The 25,088-nt window shown below is 31.3% G+C and overlaps 3 protein-coding genes across 7 annotated transcripts; 2 read left to right on the plus strand and 1 right to left on the minus strand.

Annotated features, from left to right (window-relative positions):
* Positions 1-3,720: 3,720 nt before the first annotated feature.
* LOC109804823 (RNA demethylase ALKBH10B) lies at positions 3,721-9,347 on the plus strand. 2 transcript variants are annotated; one of them, XM_020366691.3, is made up of 8 exons: positions 3,721-4,883; positions 5,451-5,573; positions 6,248-6,345; positions 6,492-6,609; positions 7,524-7,646; positions 7,784-7,884; positions 8,171-8,325; positions 8,463-9,347. In XM_020366691.3, exons 1-8 carry the CDS (start codon positions 4,286-4,288, stop codon positions 9,124-9,126), a joined length of 1,980 nt encoding a protein of 659 aa, XP_020222280.2. In that variant the 5' UTR covers positions 3,721-4,285; the 3' UTR covers positions 9,127-9,347. The 2 variants fall into 2 exon arrangements, with proteins under 2 accessions (XP_020222280.2, XP_020222279.2); XM_020366690.3 differs by having other exon boundaries at positions 3,722-4,883; positions 7,772-7,884.
* Positions 9,348-12,978: 3,631 nt separating this feature from the next.
* Positions 12,979-17,644, plus strand: LOC109804825 (2-oxoglutarate (2OG) and Fe(II)-dependent oxygenase superfamily protein). Of its 4 annotated transcripts, none has more exons than XM_020366696.3 (8): positions 12,981-13,156; positions 13,229-13,355; positions 13,513-13,588; positions 13,686-13,758; positions 13,859-13,954; positions 14,134-14,184; positions 15,669-16,031; positions 16,873-17,644. In XM_020366696.3, exons 1-8 carry the CDS (start codon positions 13,082-13,084, stop codon positions 17,197-17,199), a joined length of 1,188 nt encoding a protein of 395 aa, XP_020222285.1. In that variant the 5' UTR covers positions 12,981-13,081; the 3' UTR covers positions 17,200-17,644. The 4 variants fall into 4 exon arrangements, with proteins under 4 accessions (XP_020222284.2, XP_020222285.1, XP_020222287.1 ...); XM_020366698.3 differs by having other exon boundaries at positions 12,998-13,156; positions 13,517-13,588; XM_020366695.3 differs by having other exon boundaries at positions 12,979-13,355.
* Positions 17,472-23,379, minus strand: LOC109804827 (purple acid phosphatase 8). Its single transcript, XM_020366699.3, has 7 exons — positions 23,117-23,379; positions 20,287-20,443; positions 20,059-20,166; positions 19,695-19,822; positions 19,340-19,468; positions 17,985-18,052; positions 17,472-17,897 (listed from the first exon to the last, which is right to left on the minus strand). Exons 1-7 carry the CDS (start codon positions 23,306-23,308, stop codon positions 17,678-17,680), a joined length of 1,002 nt encoding a protein of 333 aa, XP_020222288.1. The 5' UTR covers positions 23,309-23,379; the 3' UTR covers positions 17,472-17,677.
* Between the last annotated feature and the right edge of the window lie 1,709 nt (positions 23,380-25,088).

The raw sequence follows: 25,088 nt of genomic DNA on the forward strand, positions 1-25,088 counted from the left end.
TTCATTATATTCACTTACATAAAAAATTGTGTAATTCGATTGATGTTTGAACTCAAAAATGCTATACATATAATAAAATTTGTGTAAAAAATATATTTAGAGAACAATTAGAAAATAAAATAAAAAAATATATTTTAAAAAACTTTCCCATTGATCGTTGAACTCATTTTCATGCTATTGCTAATTTGTTTCTATGTTTATGATTTTTTTCAAACATTAATTACAATCAATATTTTTTTTATGTAAATGAAATTTATGAGATAAATTTTAAGTCGTAAACAGGTCAACAGATGATTCAAAATAATATCTCAAAATTAAAACAATTATTATATTAGAATGATCAAACTAGTATAATCTATGTACGATCACACATATTTCACGCATATTTGAAATATATTTCTTTATAAATTTTTTTATATTGATACAAATATAATTAGCTGTTTTATTTATCCGAAGATGTAAAAAAAAGAAAAAACCCGCTGTAATAAAGATATAATTTTCGTTAAATATTGTATTCTTGCAACATGGAATTTACAATAAATTATTAAAATATAGTTTATTAAATTATATACACTTACAAAAACTGGGTGCAATTTATGCAGGACAATGAATAAAATGTAAACTATCGGTTATAAACATGAAAAAGCATAAAAAGTGAATATATTTTACCGAAGAAAATGTACATCCTACTGTAAAGAAAATGTATATCCTATGAACCAATCAAAGTAAATGAATAATTTTCCACACATTAATGAAAGATAAATTATATATACATATACCAAATCAACGAAAAATTAAAAGATAAGAGATCAGAATCAATATTTTAATCAATAAATGATAAAAATAAAATTTAAAAATAAGATAAATAATAAGAAAAAAATTACATATTAGAATTAATAATTATTAGACATTCATTTATTGATTAGGCAGTAATTATACTTAATCAAACTATTTTATTTTTATGAAAAATTTAAATTATAATAAGATGACATTATGGAATATTAGAATTCACTACAAGCATTTTTGATAATTTTTAATAAGATTACTGGTCGTTTCTTTCATCTCTATGCAAGTACCCATAAAATGATATAAAAGACAAACACAAGAGAAATTGTAACACTCCGAATTTTTTACTAATAGGCTACTAATTATTATTTATTTTTATATTTATGAAGATTATTATTTTAGTTAATTAAAAGGAGCTTTATAGAATATTTTAAAGGTTTGTAATAATTTAAATTATTTATAAAAAATTAATTCTGATTTTTTTAGGCCCAGAACGGCCTGTTCCGAAAAGCGGAACGGGCTGTTCCCAGAAAGCGGAACGGACGTTCCAAAAAGCGGAACGGCCTGTTCCTAAAAGCGGAACGGACGTTCCAAAAAGTGGAACGGACCGTTCCAGATAAACAAAATGACCTAAAATCCAAAGTTGAAAACGGGGCGTTCTCCTTATGGTCAACCTGTGTAAAAGTGAACTCCAGAATGGGCCGTTCTAATTTTAGAACGGGCCGTTCTGCTTTTTGGAAACGGGACGTTCTGATTTTAGAACGGGCCGTTCTAGTTGAGAAATTTACGTATATTTGAAGGTTCCGGAACGGGCCGTTCCGAAATCAGTACGTGCCGTTCCGGGTACGCCAGAATGCCTATAAATAGGAGGCAGGGGGTGAAGAAAAAATTATAACTGAGGGAGAAGGTGAAAATTTTAGAGAGAGAGAGAGATAGAGAAAAAGAGAGGGAAAGAAAGAGGGAATCTAGAGGAGGAGATTCTGCTCAAGTTTTAGTTCCTGCTTATTCAGGTAAGGGGGAGGAGAACCTTATCTCTTTAAAATTTTATCTACTACTATTTTTATTTATTTATGTTATTTTTTATGTGTATTTATTTAGTGGGGTGTCCCTAACCTCATTTATTTGCTTAACCTATGTTTATTTTTATCTATAATAATTGTTAAGATGTTCATATTTTATAGTTTAATTATTTTATAATGATTGTCATTTTTATTTATATCATTGATACTTTTAATATATTCTTTTTACGTAAATATGTTTATTATAAATATATTTATAATCAACTATGATATAGTTGTGATATCTTAGACCCGTTTTATTGTTATTATTTCTTCACGTATTTATGAACATAAATATTGTTCTATGGCCATAGAAGATAAAATTTGAATTATTTGTAGCTGGAGGTTTGACCTTGGGGATTTAAATGAGTAAAGAATGAAGGTGAAATATCCTATTGTTGGTTAAGGTGAAATATCCTTTTATTGATTGATATTATGATGATGCTCATTTATTCTGAATAGTCACTACGTATAATTCAAATTTTATTGTATCATGAAAATTTAATATATGATCTGTATATATATTTATATTTATATATATATATATGTTTAATAGTGGTTATAAATAATTATGTTTATTCTTTTGAATTATTGTATTTATTGGATATTGTTCTTACTCCTCTCTTTTCTTTGTTTTTAAAATTAAATATATTATAAAATAGATGGATCTACTTGGGATTCCAGAGCATTTTGCAGTAATTATAACTGTTGTCTTTCTTGGAAGAAATTGGAATGTGGAAGCTATTTGATGAATCTATTATAATTATTATTGTAAATTTATTTCTATTATCAATGTAAAGTTTGTAATAGAAGTGAAAGAAAGAAATATTGTGTAAAATAATACATTATTATAAATATTTATGTTATGTATTAAATTCACAAAATATTCTGTTTATTTATCTTTATCTAAAAAAAAAAAATTATTAACGATATATTTATGAAAATATTATATAAAAAATATATAATTATTATTATATAAATTGAGCGTTAGAATCGGGCGTTACAGAAATCAAATAATATTAACTAACAACAACTAAGAGATTTTATGAGCGTTGCTTGAGACATTTAATTAAACTAATTAATTGTACTGAATTGTTTTTATTGCATTAAATGGATAATTAATTTTTCGTAAATTGGACTGTGTTTTTTCTTACACTTTCATTTTCTTAATTTTAAGTTTTTAATTTTTAAATAAAATATTTTAATTTCTTGAAGACTATCAATTAAAACGGAAAATAATATATTAAAATTATTCAATTAATTTTACAATTTAGGGTTTATATATAATTAGTATATATATATATATATATATATATATATATATATATATATATATATATATCCGAGGAATCTATACTACATATGTTTTTCTCTTTTAATTCTTATGTGAAAGGGTGAGAGTGTTATATTATTATTGTATTTTTTTTTAATTATGTTATCGAAAATTAAAATAACTTCTCACTTTCACTTTATTATACTTGTTCTTTAATTAAAATCTAAAATTTCAAGAAGTGATAAGAATTTATCAAACATCTTTAGTGTGAATAATATTCTTATTAACAATAGAATATTATATATGAGAATATAATTAAATTCGTGAAACAAACTACTCTTAAATATTTAACGTGTAAATTTTAAATATATACATAATACTAAATTAAAACTATTTTCAAAGATTTAAAATACATAATCATTATCCACAAGTTTTTAAATTTAATTTTCTTAAATAAGATTTCATGTTCAAATATTATCGAAGAAAAGAAATGCAGTTAATAATATGAATTATTTGTTTTAAGAGTAACAAGAAGGCTAAAAATAGAAAGGGCAATGACCAAAACCCCGGTTTTCTTCCAGAATATTCTCTGTAAAATCCAAAATCAGCACTCACCCACCAGTTCTCAGATGCACAGCAACAAATAGAGAGAGAGAGAGAGAGTTGTGTCGTGACTTGTGAATATGAGCCACCATTTAAGACTATAACACATGCGTGATCAATAAGCCATTCCCTTTGTTCCACATTCTTCATTAACCCAACCCCAACCCCAACCCTAGATCTTCCTCTTCAAGCCCCTCCCTTTGCGTCACTCCAACTCAACCACCTCCTTACTCTCAATCAAGCACTCACCCTTTTCAAACCCAGATCTCTTCAATTCAGCAATAATTGTCTCATCGCCTCTTTTTGATTTCAACGCCAAACCCATTTCAAATTTTCCCTTTTTTCGCCTGAATCGTTGCTGGGGCACTCTTGTTTCTGGACAAGTTTGCTGTTTTTTTGCTTTTATTCTTCTGAATTCTGCGTATCATTTAGTGGGGTTCTCTTGAATTGCGCTGATTTTGTTATAAGCTAGTTGTTTTTTTTTTTCTTCTTTTTTTATTTAGATCTAGTATTGTTGGGGTATGCTTTATATGCGGTTGTAGTGTAATCGTGGTAGTGAGTTCTCATGGCAATGCCATCGGGAAATGTGGTAATACAAGACAAAATGCAGTTTCCAAGTGCTGGCGGTGAGATCCAGCAGCACCACTACCGCCAGCAATGGTATGTTGATGAGAGGGATGGGCTTATTGGTTGGCTGCGAAGCGAATTCGCAGCCGCCAATGCCATCATAGACTCTCTTTGTCACCATTTACGTGTGATTGGTGAGCCTGGGGAGTATGATATGGTCATTGGGGCCATTCAGCAGAGGCGGTGTAATTGGAATCAGGTGCTGATTATGCAGCAATACTTTTCTGTGGCTGATGTGGCGTATGCGCTGCAGCAAGTGGCCTGGAGGAGGCAGCAGAGGCCTCTGGATCCGGTGAAAGTGGGTGCAAGGGAAGTTAGGAAATCCGGTTCAGGTTACCGGCATGGCCAGAGGTTTGAGCCTGCAAAGGAAGGCTATAATTCTAGTGTAGAGTCCTATAGTAATGAGTCAAATGTTGTGGTTACTGGGAGCATGGAGAAAGGGACTCCAATTGTTGAGAAGAGTGAAGAACATAAATCTGGTGGCAAGGTTGAGAACGTGGGGGATAAGGGTTTAGCTTCTGCTGAAGAGAAGAAAGGTAAATAACGGGTCAATCAGTCTGTATGTATTATACATTTATTTGTGTATGCTACAACATGGTGAATCTTGGACTGAATTACAGCTTTTTGTGTTCATTATAACCCAAGTGGTTGTGACATTGCTGGGTTGTAACCTTTAATTCTAGATACAATATGTAATAAAGGCTTGGTGGGTTGAGTTTCTGGGGCGTTCATGAAAATTAATTGAATCAGCCTTGTGTTACACTGAATATAAGTATACTGGTGTGATTTAGAAATAAACAGTTTTGTTCAATTTGGCTTCTTTTGCTGCTCACTTCTGGCCTTCCAAATAGAGTCATATAGTTATACTAAAGTAGTGGACGTACCAACTACCAACAGTGTTTTGTTGGTCCTGAGATCAACAATATATAGAAAATTCAGTGGTGATAATCAGATCATTTTATGCATGTGTTTGCATATAAGAATACAACTTTGATATGAGCAGGAAAGTAAAATTCTGACTTACAATTGAAATGGTTGACTATTTAACACAAGAGAAATGCCTATAGTCTATTAACTTATTTTACTCTTGCTTGTGTGAGCAGATGCTATAATAAAGCATCAAACTGATGGCAACTTGAAGAGCACAGGAAGTTGTGAAGGATCTCTGTCCAATGTAGAATCTGAAGCTGTTGTTGCAAATGATGGATGTGTATCTGATTCTAAAGGTGTTATTCCTCTTGTCAGTTAGGCTAGTTGCATGCTCGAACTTTAGGAAACATGAAAATAAATTTTGGATTGTACCCCCTCCTCCCCCGCCCCTGTTATCACATGAATGCAATGTACATAGAATTTGTGTGCGAAATAACAAAAATGTTGGTATTGACTCCCTTGCTTCATTTAGATCTAATCTCGTACATTTGTAAGACCGGAGAAAGTTTTATAATCATAGTTCTCTATGCATATTTTTTGTTTAATATTTGTTAATAAATCTTTATATTATAAATCACTTTATTCTTAATTGTGAAAACATTTTTATTATATTTTCTTGCTCTTTTTGGTATCTGACCTTACCCTTATTCATCACTTATTTTTATATTTTTAAACATTTTCAAATTATTAATTATTTTAAATTGTCTTTTATATTAATAACATACATTTTTATATTAAAATATCCTGTTACGTAAAAGTTTCCATTCAAATTCCCAAATCTCAGCTACAGTTACTTCTAAATTTTGTGTATATATATATATATATATTATTTTCCGTCTCAATTCTTAACTCCCCATACTCTGAAATTAATTGTTTCTATTTTTAAAATTGCTTGTTTTTCCTAAATATTTGTGTTTTACATGCATACATATTAGTTAAATGATATTTAACTTGTAAGATATGTTTCCAGGGAATGGTTCACTTTCTGTGCAAGATCAACTTCAGAGTCATAGTCTTTCTACAGGAGCAAAGACTTTTGTTGGCAATGAAATGTTTGATGGGAAAACGGTAGGGCCCTTTAAAATATTTCTTCACTTTTCTTGATGTCGTTATTTCAGGATGTGTATATGCCTTCTCATAGGTGTTATTTTATTTCTCTTCTATCTTTTACATTCTATATTTAAGATGTACATTTCTAATTTCTTCACTTTTAGGTGAATGTGGTTGATGGACTGAAGTTGTATGATGATTTATTTGATAGCACAGAAGTATCAAAACTTGTTTCATTAGTCAATGATCTAAGGGTTTCTGGAAAAAAAGGACAGTTACAAGGTAAATGACTATCTGCATTCCATCTTCAGACCGGAAGATTGTCACTACTTCCCATTTTAAAAATGCTTGATTGCTAGCAAATAGGTGATGCCATATGCATGGCAGGCCCTTTGGCGGTGTTCTTGAAGTTATAGGGCTTGTGTAAAAAGGTGGTTGACATGTATCAATGTTTCTTTGGTTTGTCTCAATAGTTGATTAGTTATGGACAATGAATCAGCTTGCACTATTCTCAGTTATTAACAATTGCAAAGTAGTATGAGTCGTGAGTTCTAACTTATATTTTGCTAATGGTAAGTCATAGTCATACAAATTTACAAATCATAGTATGCGTATCTTCACAAGCCCAAAGTAGAGCGGTTGTATACCTTATGGTATCAGAGGAGTAAGTTGGTCATCCAATGGTGATAATAAGGACTTTGACATTCAAGTAAGTATGGATCAGGATCAAGAGCTGAGAGATAGTGCGATAGTATACCTTTAGGTGGTCCTGTTTAGGGTTTTTTATAACCTTTCTTATCCTTAGTCTTGGCCACCACCAATGTGTTCATTGGACACTTAATTATTATGCCAAGCTAGCCAGAACAGTATGCATTTTCTGACTCTTCTCTGATATTCAGCTTTCCTGACTATTGCTACCATTAATGTTATGACTGTTAATGATAAAAATTTATTGTGAACATCAAAGAACTGAAAGAAGACGCATTAGCATACACAGGAATTGGACAATAAGGTTTGCTAAACAAAAGAATACATATCACCCTATTACTGTTTTTTTTCTTCTGATATTTGAATATTGTTATATTTTATATCCTGCACTAAAATAATTCCTGCTTTGTTGTCATCATAGATCATGCAAACTTTTGTTTTATTTTTAAAAATATATTTCTTAGTTGCTGAATATTTTCTATAAGCAGGAAGTCAGGCATATATAGTTTCAAGAAGGCCCATGAAAGGGCATGGAAGGGAATTGATTCAGTTGGGTGTTCCAATTGCTGATGCCCCAGCAGATGGGGAAAATATGACAGCAGCTTCCAAAGGCATGTTATATTATGTGATTTTCTTTTAATACCAATCTACTATAAGTTACAGAAGTTTCTTATTTGCAGTCTTTCAGCGCCCTTGTAAAAATAATATTTTAAGTGTTACTAATTGAATCTAGCAGATATGAATGTAGAACCTATTCCTTCCTTGTTTCAAGATATTATTGAGCGAATGGTTTCCTCGCAAGTAATGACTGTGAAGCCTGATTGCTGCATTGTGGATTTCTATAATGAGGTTGGTTTTTCTAATATTCTATTTTTTTTTTATAAGGAAAGCTAGCAACACTAGCTAACACATTCTATTCAAAACTCTTATTTTTGGGTGTAATTCATGCGAGTCCCATTTCCAATTTAACGGTCTCACTCCCTTTTAGTAGGACCTATGTGGATTTTATCCAATAATAAATGTGTTGAAAAGAGTGGTAAATAATGTATAGCTAGCATTCTACATTTTTATTTATTGGGGTTTTATATTGGTAATTGGATTTGCTAACCCAACCCGGTATCACAATTGGCTATAGGGTGATCACTCACAGCCCCACAGTTGGCCGTCATGGTATGGAAGACCCGTTTATATGCTTTTTCTGACAGAATGTGAAATGACTTTTGGAAGAGTGATTGCCTCAGAGCATCCTGGAGATTATAGGGGCAGTGTCAAGCTTTCTCTAGTCCCTGGGTAATGCTTGTTAACCTTGTCTTTTACTATGATAAATGATAAAAATGTAACGTACAAGAGAATTCTCTATTTATGTTTTAATGTTGTACCCTTGTTCTTCAATCTTTAATCAGTGATTTTGGCTTTGGCCACTGTAGGTCACTTCTGGCTATGCAAGGGAAATCCACTGATTTTGCGAGGCATGCACTTCCTTCCATACGCAAACAACGCATACTTGTCACCTTCACAAAGTCCCAACCAAGAAAGTCACTACCAAGTGATGCTCAACGTCTTGCCTCACCAGCAGCATCTTCTAATTGGGGTCCACTACCAAGCCGATCTCCCAATCATGTTCGTCAACACGTGGTTTCCAAGCATTATGCTACCCATGCGACCACTGGAGTACTGCCGGCTCCACCCATTCGACCACAAATTCCTGCTCCGGTGGGCATGCAACCGATGTTTGTTGGCGCTCCAGTTGTGCCTCCCATGCCGTTTCCTGCACCTGTGCCGATTGCTCCCAGTTCTGCTGCGTGGACGGCAGCTCCTCCTCCAAGGCATCCCCCTCCTCGAATCCCTGCTCCCGGCACAGGAGTCTTCCTACCTCCACCGGGCTCAGGTAATTCCTCTCAACAAAGCATGGAAACTCCAACCATGGTGGAGAAGGAAGATGGGAAAAGTAATCACAGTGGCACAAGTGCTTCACCAAAAGGAAAAGTTCTAAAGCAAGAATGTAATGGGCATGGTCATGAAACTCAAGTTGAACCAGCTCTAGAGACTCGGCAGGATAGCGATGACAAAGCTGCGCCAAGCCATACTTAGAGAGGACAAGCTTATCACACGAACACGATAGGATGCAAACTTAACTCGAGTTTGAAGTAAATGTAAAGCGCGGCAACATTCAAGATATCACCATACTGCAGGGAGAACAAGGGAAGGAGGTAGAACTTTTGGTTCTCTCTATAATCCTTTCTTTGCTCCATTCTTTTTTTCTTGTCTTTAAATATTTTACTTACACGAAGGAAAACCATTCTTAATTCTAATTTTGGCCTTTCCTATCTTGACTTATTTGTATTAATGCATCTCGCTGTTAATACTGAACTTGTGCTAGTCTAAGCATACCAAAGGCAAGTTGAGATGGAATCAATTAGAAGTTGGCCATTAATATCCCATCTGAAACTTGTCAATTCAATAATTATCAATACTGATAAAGCATCGATTTAGAAACCTACTTCCCGAAAATGGAATCACAATTTTTAGGTATTATTTTATCCTTAAAATTATCTGATTCGGTAGGGTGAGTTGTACCTCCTAATCCTTTTTATAAAAATAAAGTTGAGGCATTATGTTATCCTTAAAATTAACTGATTCTGTAGGGTGAGTTATACCTCCTAATCCTCTTTATACAAATAAAGAAAGAAGAAACATAGAACTTGGAGTTACTATTGTAAAGTTTTTCTTTGCAATATGTATGCTATATTCCAAAAACAGCTTAACATTACCAAGGCCTAAAGAAGGGAATTGGACAAACCAAATTTCTTTTGATGTTTGACAAACTAATCGGTCAACATTGTTGAGCACCCTAACGTTGAGATTCTACAAAATGTACCATAGAATAGATGCTAATTCTTGAAGTCTTTGAATGAAGTTTAAGTTACTCTCTTAAATTAGTTTATTTTTTTGGTGTATAATAACAACAATGAAGATAGGACTTATAACGAGCAAACAATGAGAATGGAACCTATGCCATCATGCAATGTACCAAAATGTTCAACGTATAACCTGTGGTATATTATTTTTTCAGCTTATCAATGATAATATTAAACATTTAGTTATTCATATTTTTATATATTTTAATAAGTATATTATCGTGATTTATTTAAAAAATATTAAACTCTTTATTATTTTAAAACTTTAGTTAGTAATTTACATAATAAACTAGTACTTTAATTTGTGTAATGTATAAATTAAATGTTTATTATATATGACTAAATTTAAAATAAATTATGTAAATAAATAAATAATACGTTAACTATATAAGTTATATTTAAAATTTGAATAAATAGACACTTTTAAATATATAAATTATATTTTAAATTTATAATAAATAATTTATATTGTAACATAAGATTATTTTTATTTATTGATAATTTACTTTAAAAATATTAAAATTTAATTAATAAATAATTATGATAAATAAAAATTAAATTAGATATGAAGTTGAAAGAATGTCTAAAATTCTTTTGTCGAAGAAAAATTTCTAAAAATATTTTTATGTGAGATAATCGTTCGTGTTTAATATATAAATGTTATTTTTTTATGGTGTCAAATAAATGTGTTTAATTACATCAAATTAATTATTTTATCCATTTATTATTTATCTAAATAATGATTATTTTTGTTTATCAATATTTGAAGCATTTAATTTAATATCTCAATAGTTGGAAGACAGAATTTTAAATGAATCTTTGAAAGGTTGAACTAGTATTTTAATTAAAAAGTAGAAAGAAATTAAATTATACAAAGATTAAATTGCAAAGTTTATTTATATATAATATATTTTAAATATTATGATAATTATTATTTTATAAATAAAATGTTTGATTATATAAATAAAGGGAGTACATATTATGAGAATCTCATTTTTATATGAGAATGAGAATGCTTGATCACAACCCTTAATTGAAATAAAAATTTAAATTAAAATATTACAAATAAAGTTATTATGTACGGTCATTATTGTAAGTTGTTGTTATTGTTATTATTATTATTATTATCATTATTATTATTGTGATCATTGTTATTAAAACTGTTATTATCATCACCACCACATCATTGTTGTCACTATTATAATCATTGTTGTTATGATTACAACCATTGTTACCACTACTAATAGCGATGACGGTGACGGCAATAGTGGTGACGGCATTGATGACAATGATGAAAATTGTTTGATGCTAATGAAAAATTGAAGAAAAAAAAATGATAATAGATTTTTTTTTTTAGTTTTCTCCTTACTTGAAGATTCACATACAATTTTTATTATGTTTATGACCTTTTATTATTATTATTATTTTTATATATGAATGTTAGTTGAGTTCCTAGTTTTTGCATAAACTAATCTAATGTGACAAGTTTCATGTATCCACTAACTAAAAACTAAATTCATAATCGCGACATAAATTAAAAAATGATAACGATTTGAGGAGAACAAAATTGATTCAAATATGAAAGTTAAATGATAAAAATGAACATTTTAAAAGATAAAAAATCAAAACATATTTTCTTATACACACATATAGTCAGGATTCCTTAACACTAGTGTAAGTTTAAAAACTTATACAAAATCTATATCTTCAATAATTTTTTGAATAATGCAAATTTAACCAATTCAACCATGGAATAATGTGGTATTATGTTCAAGATCATGTACATCAAACTTCACAAGATTTGAAATTAACAAAACATGTTATCCAAAAATGGATATTTACATAGATTTTAAATATCATATTATTAGTTAAAGTAAAGTAAAGTGATGAACAACTAAATAATTTTGGAATCATATGAAGTTTGATATATATGATCTTGAATATAATATCACATAATTCAATAATTGAATTGGTTATATATACATTATATAAAAAATAATTGAATGTATAAGATTTAATGTAAGTTTTTAGACTTAAGTTGGTCTTAAAAGATTTTGACTCACATACTCACACATGTATATGCTTTAAATAACAAAACTTTTCAATTGTGTTATCTATACTATTAGGAGAAAAAGACACTTTGTGCTTTCGTTGAAAAGAATAATAACAAAATAAGTGAATGATTGTTGTTGATAGAGTGTGTAGTTACTTTGTTGAATTTAGCCTTTATAAAGTGAGGAGTTTTCACTTTAGAGAATAATATGTAATGATAACCATTGATTAAATAAATCAAAAATAATATCATAATTAATTTTAAATTTTATTATATATGTATTTAATTTTATCACAACTTTCTATCATTAATATTTTAATCAACAATTATAATTGTACTTTATCTTTTAAAGCACACCCTTCATTTTAGAGGAGTCAAAAAAAAAAAAAAATATATATATATATATATATATATTTTTTTTTTCTTTCTCTCTGCTATTTCACTAAGAGATAATTAAGGAAATAATATTGAAATATAATATAAGATTATAAACATCTAAATAAAAGTGGGGACAAATGGGAGATGTTTCCTTTACATATTGTTATAGATTTTTTTTTCTACTTATTTTTTTTCAATCATTAAATATTAAATTTATATACTTTTATTTTTAATTTTTTAATTATATTATATTAGATTTCTATAATTTATTTTATTTTTATCTTATCATATTTATATTCCCTCCCTATAGCAGTGAAATAGGTATTATCTATAATCTGCTCTTTTAATTAATCACAATTTATATATTTATTTATTTTTATAAAATTCACTTCATAATTGTTGATATTTTTAATTAACCATTCACTATTTTATAATTTTTTTTATCATTTTAATTGTTTTAAAAATTCAAAAACCCAGAGAGTATCTTTTAACACTAGTAATAAGCTGATAAAAAAAAGTAGGTATTGTAAGTGTACACAATATTTTGTATATATAAATTTTGCAGTTAAATCGCGTGGTAACAAAGGTGGGTAAAGTGGGAATGCGGAAGCAGTAATTAAGCTGAGAGAAAAGAAGAACATGACATTGGATCCGCGTAGGTAATGTTTAAAGAAAACAGAGACAGAGTTCGGTAGTAATGTCAGAGGTTGAGTTTGAACCTCAACATCCACGCCTCTTCATCCCCAACTTCCTCTCCCTCAACGAATGCAGAGTTCGTTTCTTACTCTATTTCTTTCTTCGCTTAAACCTTTTTGTCTTTCCTTTTACTCTGGTTTTGGTGAAGGAATTGGAATTCATCCACAAGAGTTGCAGCACCGTCGGTTACAGACCCAATGTTTTCTCCACCACTCTCTCTCATCTCATTGCTACCAACTCTTCCCATTTCATCATTCCTTTTGTTCCCATCAGAGGTAAAACCTACCCTTTCACCCATATTACATCAAAACATCATTTTCTCCCACAATTTCACTATCTCTTTGGAATTTATTCCAATCAAATTGGTGTCTTCTCTTGTTCTGACTTATTTGTTTGATTCATTTATTTATTTGCTTTCTAATTTGGTAGCAGAAAGGTTGAAGGAGAAGCTAGAACAGTTTTTCAAATGTGAGTATGAGCTCTTCATTGAATTCACTGGTTTAATCAGGTTGGTTACTTTACCTCACTTCAATGTTTAGTTTTTATTCTCTATAAATGAGCATTGAGCATTTTTTACTATCTTGTCTAATGGTACTATGAATCAGTTGGAGCAGAGGAGCAAGCATTGGATGGCACAGTGATGATAACAGGCCCTACCTCAAACAACGCCACTTCTCAGTGCGGACTATCCAACCCCTTTGTTAAGATATTGAATTCCTGTTGTATTATAATTTAAACTCTTGCCCTCAACTTTTTTCTTTTGGTAATACCATGAAAGGCAGTGTGCTATTTGAATACTTATGGCAAGGATTTCAGTGGTGGACTCTTTCACTTCCAGGATGGTGAGCCTGCATCAATTATGCCAAAGGCTGGAGTGAGTTTTCCCTGTTTCTTTTATGTAATTTAATCTGCTGTTAACATTCTAAAGGTGGCAAAATATGTTCTGTGAATTTCATAATTTAACTATAATATTTTCATTTATATTTCGATGTAGGAAACGAGCAGTCTTTTCACTGTGTTTGTCTTTTTTGAACTTTTGTTTTTCTATCACAGGATGTTGTAATGTACACAGCTGATGACCATAATGTTCATTCTGTTGACGAGGTACATTCAATGTACTCTTTTCTTTTGTGCCTATTTTTATTGGTTGTACACATTTAACTTTAATATCTCTCACTGTGTAAATCAGACTCAAATCTTCATTGCCTCTTCCGTAATTCCTAAGCCCAAGAAGAAACAATCTTTGTGAACTAACATGATTTGACTTATATATTTTCGTCATTTCTCTCATCAATCAACCTTAATCAAAAGTTGATCTTGATTATTGTGATGCCATCAATTCATTTCCCTAATTCAAACATGATTCATTTCCCTTTATCATAAGCTTTATAACCATAATTATTATCAAATAGGTTTTTGCGGACATTGATATGAGGGTGACTAATTCTGCATGAAATTGAATGTATAAAGCATTATCCTAATTCTTGATGATGTTATAATGTTTTTGATCACTGGGAGTGAAGCAATCAATACCAAACCAGTCGAGCTTATGCATTTCTTATTTAAAAAGATCTATAAATAAATAATTGAGGTTAGCACAGGCTCCTCCTTAAAGTTGTCTTTGCCACAACTTTATGTGATCAAAACATACTTGGGTAGTTATATCACAGCAAACCTGAGTTAATACTACCCAGCAGGGAGGACTCCACTTGATTTGAATATTTCATCTTTTGACATTTAGATTTCATCCTTATTTGTAAACTTTTCTTTTGGTTAGAACTATGCTTATCCCTTGACTGGTGTGGACCTTGATATGATATTATGATTAGAATATGGAGAAAATCATCATTTGAGTCTTTCCTTCCAGTCGCTTTGTTACATTCAGGACTTATTATTGTATATGCAAAGAGCCAAAGACCAAATTCACTTTTCTTTTTCCTTTTGTAATGAGAAATCAATCTTTGTTGATGGATACGGAATGTTAGCTGATTATTGAACTTTTCAAGTCTCCTTTGTTTATCAGCAAAGAGAAAATTATCAAAATTTCATGGTGCTGTTAGTTTGTTTCTTTAAGATGCCATTTTCAAGAGTTTAGCATTAGGTATAACCATCTTTTCTTGTATCCTTCCCCAACATGGTACGTTTATTATGTAGTAATATCATATTGATTCCTTAAATAAGTCGTCTAAAATTTAAATTTTATCCTCAAAAGATAGTTTACATGTATTGACTACACTTACCATATAAATATGTTGTACGAATCATTCATAACATGCATAAGAAACTATCTCTTTCAGTTTCGACATTCCTTTTAATAATTTTTTATTAAAAATGATAATAGAATAAAATAAAGACCTTTTTGTTTCTTTTGGAACAAAATATGCAGATGGAAAACTGTCATATGTTCTTTTGATGATTAATAGAGATTAAATAAATTTCAGGACTGATGTAGGCAACGGTTGTAATATTTTCTTTCCTGAAGGATTAAATTGATGCGAAATCATTCCTTTAGGGAGAAAATCGTAGTTCAATGATCAATAAATATATGGTCATCTTAAATCTTTCTGATATGAAGTTATCTTTGACAGATAACTGAAGGAGAAAGACTGACACTTGCTTTATGGTTCAGTCGTGATGGCTCCCATGATGAGGATGTGAAGCTTATTTCTCTTCTATCACAGCACATATTACATAAGAACATGGCTGATTCATACCTTCCGTTGCCAGCATCCAGTAATATGTACTGGTTTTCTCAGGACCAAGCTTCTGATTACCAGTTTGGTTTTAATATATGTTGGGCTAGACTGCATGTTCTTGGATATGACATATATATTTCTCAAGACAGTGGCATTGAGTTTGATGTCTCTGAATTACTGGTAAAGCCAGTGCACTTAGTGAGGGGAAATGAGTTGCTAGATCAGGAATTTGTCAATATTATGCATGCACTTCAGGTATTTTAAAAAATTCTATCTTAGTTTTCCCCTTGTTTATATTGAAAGATATAACAAATGCATATAATGATACATTTAAAGGATATGAGCAGTGACCATGATTTTTGGTCTTCTTTCTCACCCTCGACGGAAAATAGGTTTTTGAATGCCACTGATAGTCAGTCTTGCAATGCTGGCAATGAAAAAGAAAACTAACTTGAAATGGAGTTTTCCCAAGGGTAGAATCCTGTATCCGATGGTAGATTTTTTTTTTTAATTAATATTATTATTATTAAAAGAGATTTGTTAAGACACAAGACATTGAGATGATTATAAAGATAAGTAGATTTAATTGATGAGAACTATGTATGTGTAGAACAGTCGGACCATACATTAATATATATGTCGGAAATTCTTGCTATTTAATATGCGGAGAATGCTTCCTAAAATGTATAGGTTTAGGCGTCTAGCTGTCAACCTGAGTGCATTACATTACATAGGACTTTCTATATCTTATGCTAAAAGAATAGAGCTTAAATGTAGTACATGTTTTTGAACTGTTGTTGTCAAAGTTGTCTCATGTTTGGATGTATTTCTTTGTAAGTAGTAACACTTTCAGCATGAGAATAGAAGGGATCTTAAAAAGTTAAACTGGATCCCCCATGTTTCTTTAAGAGGCTTAAGAATCGACCAATCTTTTCTCCGTAATTTGCATCTTATGATGTAATATGGTCCCTTCATTTTTCTTTAACTGCATTTACAACTGTTGTTTATGCATCACGGATTTCTTGCAATTTATAATCTTGATTGATTTTGGAAAAGTTTCTGCAACTACTCTGATTCATGTTCTTTTCCTGAACAGGTTGTCCATTTCTTTTGTTGGAAAGGATCAGCTTTACAGAACAAGGTGTCAAATGTAGACTCCAAGGTAGTAAAAGTGACAGATATGCAGAGAGAGAAAATAAGTGGTCTGAATTCCGTACTTTTGAATGATGATGATTTTGCATCGAGAGTTTTTGGTTGTATGCCTTCCGAAGAAAATGGATGCATTTGCTTTGACTGGTCAGGAATTATGGCTGCAACCGCTGCTTGGGAAGATTATGCATCGAACTTAAGCAAACAAATTCATTTACAATTGCCTAACTGGAGAATGCATGAAGCTATATATGATGTGCAATTAGATGAATAATATCCTTGATCAATAATTCCAAGAAGAAGTAACCACCTACAATTGTGTGCTTGGGTTTAATATTTGGGAAAAGGCATCGGTGAAACAACTAGAAAATAGTTTGTGAAGGTTTGCTTTGACAGCATTATTCAAGTCAATGTGCTTTATGATAGTGTTAAGACTTGAGACGAAGCTGCTTGGAGAGAGATGAGAAATGAAACTAACGGATATCTCAAGTTTTATGCATAATTGATGTAGAATGGGTTGTTAATCTCTGCTATTATGATTGGGAGTACCCTGCAAAGTGGAGCACTTTTAGATTTTTCTGCATCAATACTAGTTGCAAACACTACAAATTACTGTACACATTTGTTTCTCAAATATCTGTTGCACGAGTTTGTGTGCAATATTACAGACTGAAAGCTCATTAACACTTTCTAGATGCTCTTTTTCTTTTGCCTTTGTATCACAAATAGTAAATTTACACACTTTTAGCTTATTATATCCATGCTGCTACATTACGGTCTTTGGATATGCTCCATGTATGCAAAGTGTTGCCATAAACATCATAAAATACGATATCTACGTTGCTTTTGGTGATCTGCATAGACATGAAACCTTGTCCATCATAATACAACTTAAGTTCTTCCAGGTTCCACGGCTTGACATCGCTTGACCATGCCTTTGATCCACCTCCACTTGTTAGAAAGTGAATTCCACTGGATTGTTCATGCAAACCACGGAAACTTGTATGTCAGAACAGAGATGATGTTGAAGCTAACCATTTGAGAGTAACATATGCTTACCTGTTTTTGTCAATTATGTGCTGCAGGCAGTGGTCATGTCCATTTATGTATGCATCAACATTGTTTGCCTGGACCATTAATGAAGAAACTAGTCAGAATCGTTAATTTATCATGCAATGATATCAACAATTATAATGGAATTTTGAAGTTTTAATAAGGTTTAGCTAATTGTTTAGTTATGAACCTGGTTGATTACCTAGTTACACCGTGTATCCTCTCTAACAAGTACTAAAGGGAGCATTTGGGAATTAGCTTGCAAGATATCTTGGTATCTAAGATGTACATGGTTGAAATGCCAACATAGCGGCAATGCCGTTGTCATTACCATGTGTACAAAGTAGGCAAGTATCAACCATGTATTTTTTGAATCATATTTATTTGCCATACTAAAAACATGAGGAAGTTTAGGGTCTGTTTGATTTTTTGAAAATATTTTCTATTTTCATTTTTTAATTTTGAACTTTAGAAAATGTGTTTGGTTTAACTATTTTCAATAAAAGTTTATAAAATATTTTTCATATGAACTTTGCAATCAAAGTGTGAATAATAAATCCATCTCTATATATATTAAATAAGAAAGACTATCTTATATTATAGTGTTTTTTTTTTTTTTAAAGTTTATCTTCAATAAAACTGTAAAAGAGATTTTAGGTTTTATGCTTCAATTTGAGATTTTTTAAGGATTTTTTTTTAATTTTCTTATCCAATTCTCTTTTTAATTATCACATTTATTTATAAATTAAATTTTAATATTTTTAAAATAAATTATCAATAATTAAAAATAATTTTATGTCACAATATAAATTATTTACCATAAATTTAAGATATGATTTACATGTTTAAAAATACCTATTTATATAAATTTTAAATATAATTTATATATCCAAATATAATATTTTTGTATATATAATTTATTATAAATTTTAGTTAAATATAATAAACATTTAGCATGTACAAGCTAAAATACCAATTTATAATATACATCTTTAATAATATACAAAATCATCATCTTATGTATCTGCAATAATAGATATGAATATATATATATATAAAATTACATCTTAAGTCTCAAATAAAAATATATATAAAATATTTTCATGTGTACATTTCTAGAAATACTGAAAACAACATTTTTTTGTTTTCAAATTTTGGCTTCTTTTGAAAGTGTTTTCTAAAATTAAAAACTAAACACATTTTCATGTGTGTTTTCTATTTTCTTTAAAAATGAAAACAGAAAAAATCAATCCAAACAGGCGGATAAATAGGAGTAATTATGAGTATGAATACGAGTAGTTATGAGTATGAGAATGACAATGGAGCAAATGCTCTTATTTGTTTAAGTGTGTTTGGCTTACCTCTAAGATAGGAACGAGCAATTGTTTGAGGTCTTCGGTGTTACCATGATGTCCAGCACTATTGATGGTATGATGACCCACCACCATCTTCCATTTTGCCTTTGATTCAACCAAAGCTGAATCAACATCCTACACAAATATTCCAACAACACCCCATAATTTCCCTCCATGTGCTAATGTAAGATCCACTGATAAAAAATTAATTTCTTTCATATCTTGATGTTACATTTTCCTAAACCATGTCATAATTTTCAATAATGAATTTAATACGAAAATGACCGCATATGTTTTTCTGGATCTCTCTACACTATTTCTTGACAAGTCAACAAGTTTGAATTTGTTAATTGTAACCAACCTTCAAGAGTTCTGAAAGGTAAGTTGCGCGAGGAAGTACACCATCCCAGTCATAGGTATGCTCTTTTGGGTCCGTAAAGTACTCCTCTACAAATGGAGTCGTGTCCACAAAGAAAAATTCCACAATTTCTATACAAATAAAGGGGAAAAACACAATAGTTATAAGGTTTCATGCAATAAGTGAACACTTCTACTATTATGCTATCATCGCAAAACATTTTAACATCAATTATATAAAATACACGTGTGAATTGACTTATTTTGTGATTAAAACAGCTAATAATCACAATCTTATTAGGGAACTTACGAGAACCTTTTTCCTTTAAAAATAATCAGAATCAAACATGCATTAAACAGATTTATACCTCCATTGAGAATAAAAGATCTCAGGCAAAGCCATCTGCTATCTTTTTGTCTTAGAACGGGACTTAATTGAGCCTCAACATCACCTCTATAGTCATGGTTACCCAGAACTGCCAATAAAAAAGATCAATTTGTTTATCAGTAATTAAATTTATCAAAATTGGTACACCATGTTAAAGTATTTGTAGTGTTAATTATTTTCCATGAATGTTGAAACTTCATTAACTTACCACTGTACCATGTCTTTTGCAAGCTCGGGGCAGTGTAGATGTCGACGAATGACTCGTAGAATGCTGGATCATCAACCCCTTTTAACCCATCTTCGTAAAAATTGTCGCCAGTGGAGATCACAAAATCTATATTTAGTTTCTCCCCCACAATTCCCATCTAACAAATAAGCATGAAAATATATAGTTACTACTCGATGCCTCCAGAAAAAAAAGAAAAAAAAAAAAGAAGAAAATTTCACACTAATAACTTCCAAATTAGAAAGTTGATATGAACTAATTTCAATTATATATGGAAAAAAATGTTTAATTCTTACACTTTGGTCAAACATGGTTAGTATCTCTATACTTTCATATACATGGATTTGATTTTCAGTTTAAAAACATGTTGATTAAAAACATGCTAATTAATAATGATTTTCACATTGGAAGGTTGCTAATGCATGTGACCCTTCAGAAGAGCAACCATTTACCATTGCATAATTTTATTGCTGAGGTTTGGACCCCTCCTCTGATTAGAGTTATCAAATGCAATTTGTGATGCTTCCTTTTTCCAGCCAAAGTATTCATGGGTTATGGAACATGCTTTAAAGATGAAAATGGTAATATTTTTACAAGAGAAAACTTCTTTCGTGGCAGTTATTATAACAATTAGAGAAGGAGACGCTTATGCTATTTTACAATTTTTCATTTGATTCACAGATAAGAATTTATCCAATATCATCGTTGAGTTAGATTGTAAATTAATTGTGAATTAGATTCATAAAACGAAGGATGATATTTTCAAAAGAATAATGATTCTCAATCAAACTAAGGAGTTATTGTCTTTTCATCATTCTATTACTATGCATTATAGTAAGAGAGATTAACATGATTGTTCATTCTTTAACAAGAAGTTTTGTCTCCTTTGATATTAAGACTATTCGTATTGTAATTGTTTATTGTATTCTCAATATTTTATCAATGGAGAGAATCTAAATTTTTTTGCAGTAAAAAAGGAATATTAATAACTCGAGTATGACTATAATTAGTATTTTATAGTGTCATCATAATATCTTCTACATAATATAACAATGCACAGGAACAGTTTTTAATTATTTTCTTTTTAAAAATGTATAAATAAATTGTACAAATTAGAAGTGGGTAGATTGAAACAATTAGGTGTTTATATTATATGTAGACAGAGTTAACCGAACACATGGGTCTATCATAGGCTCTAGAGGGATGGAATTAATCACAATTTGCTCATGGTCATTGAAGACTAGATCCAATGAGAAAGACCTATTTGGAATATGCTTATGCCTCAGAACCCTTGAATCATTTCAAGTGACGTGCATTTCAATTTAAATAATTACTAGCATCATTAGTTATGTCCTATTGGAATATGCCTAGGAATATATCTATGTCCTGTGTGTTCTATTGGAATATGCGTGGGATTATCTCCAAATTAAAGATCCAAGGTGGAATAAAAGGTTGTTGGCCATGTCGCACTGATGTGTGCACGTGGGTCATTATAAACCATTGGTTTCACAACCTCAAAAACTCCAAGTGAGTGTACACTTTATTAAAAGGCTTCATATTTTCAAAGGAAATTACAAGAGAAAGTTTCCTTGTTGGACCATAGTTTTGGTAGAAAAATAATCAGATGCGTAAATTAAGTGGGACCACCACTAGAAAAAGGGAAAAGGTAGGTGAGTCATGAGATGCCATGTATGTTGCTTGTTCCTATGTTTTTTTTAATAACATTATTAAGTAATTAGTGGAAGACTGATAAGCCTATAAATTAGTGACAGATAAAACAGGGTAATGGGTAACGTACGTACACCCTATTTTGGGGGTGGATGATGAGGTAGAAGAGAACTATGGAGAAAAAAAAATGATAATTAATATGATAGGAAACAAAGCGTAAGATAATTAAAGAAAATCTGTGATAAAAAAGAATACGAAAAATATAACTTGATAAAGTTAACCGAAAAAGTAAGTATATAATAATAGTAAATTAGTAAACCGTTTAAGTTAAGAGATCAATGGTTGAAATTCTATCAGCATCTATGCAAAGCATATGGAATATACCAACAGCTGTATATCTTGATGACTCATTTAATTAATTAATAACTGTATTAAGTATCTATTTGTAAAATTTTATCATGCAAAAAATTAGGTTATGAATTAAACTACAAGAATTTTATAGTGCGTGGAATAAATTAAAAGAATTTATTTTATTTATAAAAATGATTAAGATAAATTAAAAATTATAAAATTGATACAAATGTTGTTATGAACTCTGTAAGTTTTAATCCAATGTCATTTGGTTAAAATTAAAATATTTTCTATATTATTATTAAATTCACAATAAGAATCTTTGTAAGCGCTTCTGGGGTCATGTATAATGTTTGACCTTTGACGAACATCGACCTATATGAAAAAAAAAGAATGGTAGATACACGGAAAACTGGTAGTTGCTCATTAAATTCAGATATATTTTTCCTATCTATTTCAATTCTCAATCGATTTTGAGTTTGGCTAATCGACACTCATGCTTAACATCGTACCTACTCAATCAAAATCCTTGAGATTTAAACATGCATGTAGTAAGATTGATAAGTAATATATTTTAATAAATTAAAGTAGAGCTAATTATATATGTTCGATATATTGTGATGAAATGTATTAAATATAAAAGAATAAATGAAGTGGAATAATGAAACTGATTAAATGCAATGAATGTATTTTTGTGGCCAGTTCTGGAAAAAAATGCAGTCCGTACGTATTGTTAGCATCATCGTTGGTTAGAGATAGGCATGCAAAGAGAAGGAAGAATAAGAATGAAAACCTGATGGGCGACGAAAGATTGATTGTGAGTTCCTTTTCTTCCCCAATCTCCAAGGACCAAAACATTAAGAGATTCTTCTGGTTTTGCATGGTGTTCGAATCTTGGTAACTCGCCAATTGAAGGACTTGTTAACAAGCAAAACACACCAGCCACCAACATAACCATGCCATGCTTCAAACATGATGAACCCATGCTTTTACTAACCACCTTCTGCAACACACACACACAAAGATCGAATGCACTTTTAAGAGACAAGACTCTATCTTTATATTTATACACACGACATACACGCTACTGTTAATTAATATATCAAATTATGATAAATAAGTGGACTAGATTAATTTCATTATTTTATATAAAATAATATTTAAGTTATCAAACAGAACACTTATAGAACTTGTTTTTATTCTTTATTCTTTGTCAACGCTTGGTTTTTTTTATTTTTATTTTTATTTTTTTTAATAAATAACTTCCCTAACGAATCTGAATCACATTACATTAAAATACTAATTAAAATTTAAACTAAAAATAAGTTTAATGAAAAGATGTATTTTAACGTAAATGAGAATTTTGACAACCAAAAAAAACGTAAATGAGAATTAAAACATGGAGAATCTTGGTCACGCAAAGAATTGCGTATACGATATGTTTATCGATGGGAGGTTTTGAAGATATTCTTTTATACCAACAGTACAACTCATTCCTATTTTCCATTTCCTTCGGAAGGAAAGGAAATAATTTTCCCATATTTTTTTTTTAATTCGATTCTCCCATTTACTTCATTTCACTTTTACTTGTAATTTAATCAATTATTATAAATGAAGATTTTATTATATAAGTGTAACGTAGCGGACATTCTCCGACTAACGGGTTTCGATCCCAGTCGGGGCACGATCCTACATCCTCCCTGGTGGTAAGCCGACTTGGCTCTCGGTTGGCTCTTTCTTGATTGGTCACTCGGTTAACGCCCGAGTGGAGGCTCGCCGCAAATTAGCTCGGCCATAACCCGACTACCCCCTCAACCATAATCCGACTACCAACTCGGCCAAAATCCGATCTGACCCCTCTACATGGGTGCACTCGGTCAGAATCCGACTTGTGTGCTCCAACTCGGCCAAAATCCGATCTGACCCTCTCACATAGATAATGGTCCGATATCAGGGACAAAATCTCATCTTTAATGACAAAGTATTCTCTAGGTTAGACGGTTGAAGAAATCCCTACATTCTCGGGGCCCAGGAGGCCCATCAGCAAGAAACGATAAAGCCAAAAACCCTAGAGTTGAGAAGCCAGATTACACTTTTGAATGCTCTAGCTCTAAGGCACGATCTAGGAAAAAGCCCTAGTCCACCCTTTGGCCGGAACATTTTGGCGCCCACCGTGGGGCTACGGTGAAACTTTTCCTACGCCCCAAGTCATACAGAAAGACCTACACTTTACCATGGCGAGAGGCGGCAACAACAACAACTCTCAACCCCTACCATGGAGGAGATGATGGCCATGATCAATGGCCTACGGGAGGATAATGCACGCTCCAGGGAGAGAGAGGAGGCCATTCAGCGCGAGAACGAGGAGATCAGGAGGCGAGCGAATGAGTTACAGGCCAGAATAGAGGCCAACACCAGAACGTTGGAGGAGGATGTCATGATGGAAGTCCCAAGGGATTTTTGGCCTTTCTCGGAAGCCATAGAGGTCGAGGCCATCCCTAGGGATCATCGAATACCGCAGGTCGAACCTTTCGATGGATCGCAGGATCCCAGTCAACATCTAACGGATTTTCGAGCTCAGATGTTGATTTGCGGAGGGAGCATGGAAGTCCGTTACAAGCTGTTCATGGGAACGCTCAAAAAGGCGGCGCTTGATTGGTTTAGTGGCCTCCCCGACTGATCCATCACCGACTTTGACGTCTTCAGTCGGCTTTTTATGGCTCAATTTGCTGCTAATAAGAAGAAGCCACCGATCACGTCAGATT

The sequence above is a fragment of the Cajanus cajan genome, chromosome 2 (genome assembly GCF_000230855.2).
Source record: "Cajanus cajan strain Asha chromosome 2, NIPB_CcT2T_4, whole genome shotgun sequence".
Lineage (NCBI taxonomy): Eukaryota > Viridiplantae > Streptophyta > Magnoliopsida > Fabales > Fabaceae > Cajanus > Cajanus cajan.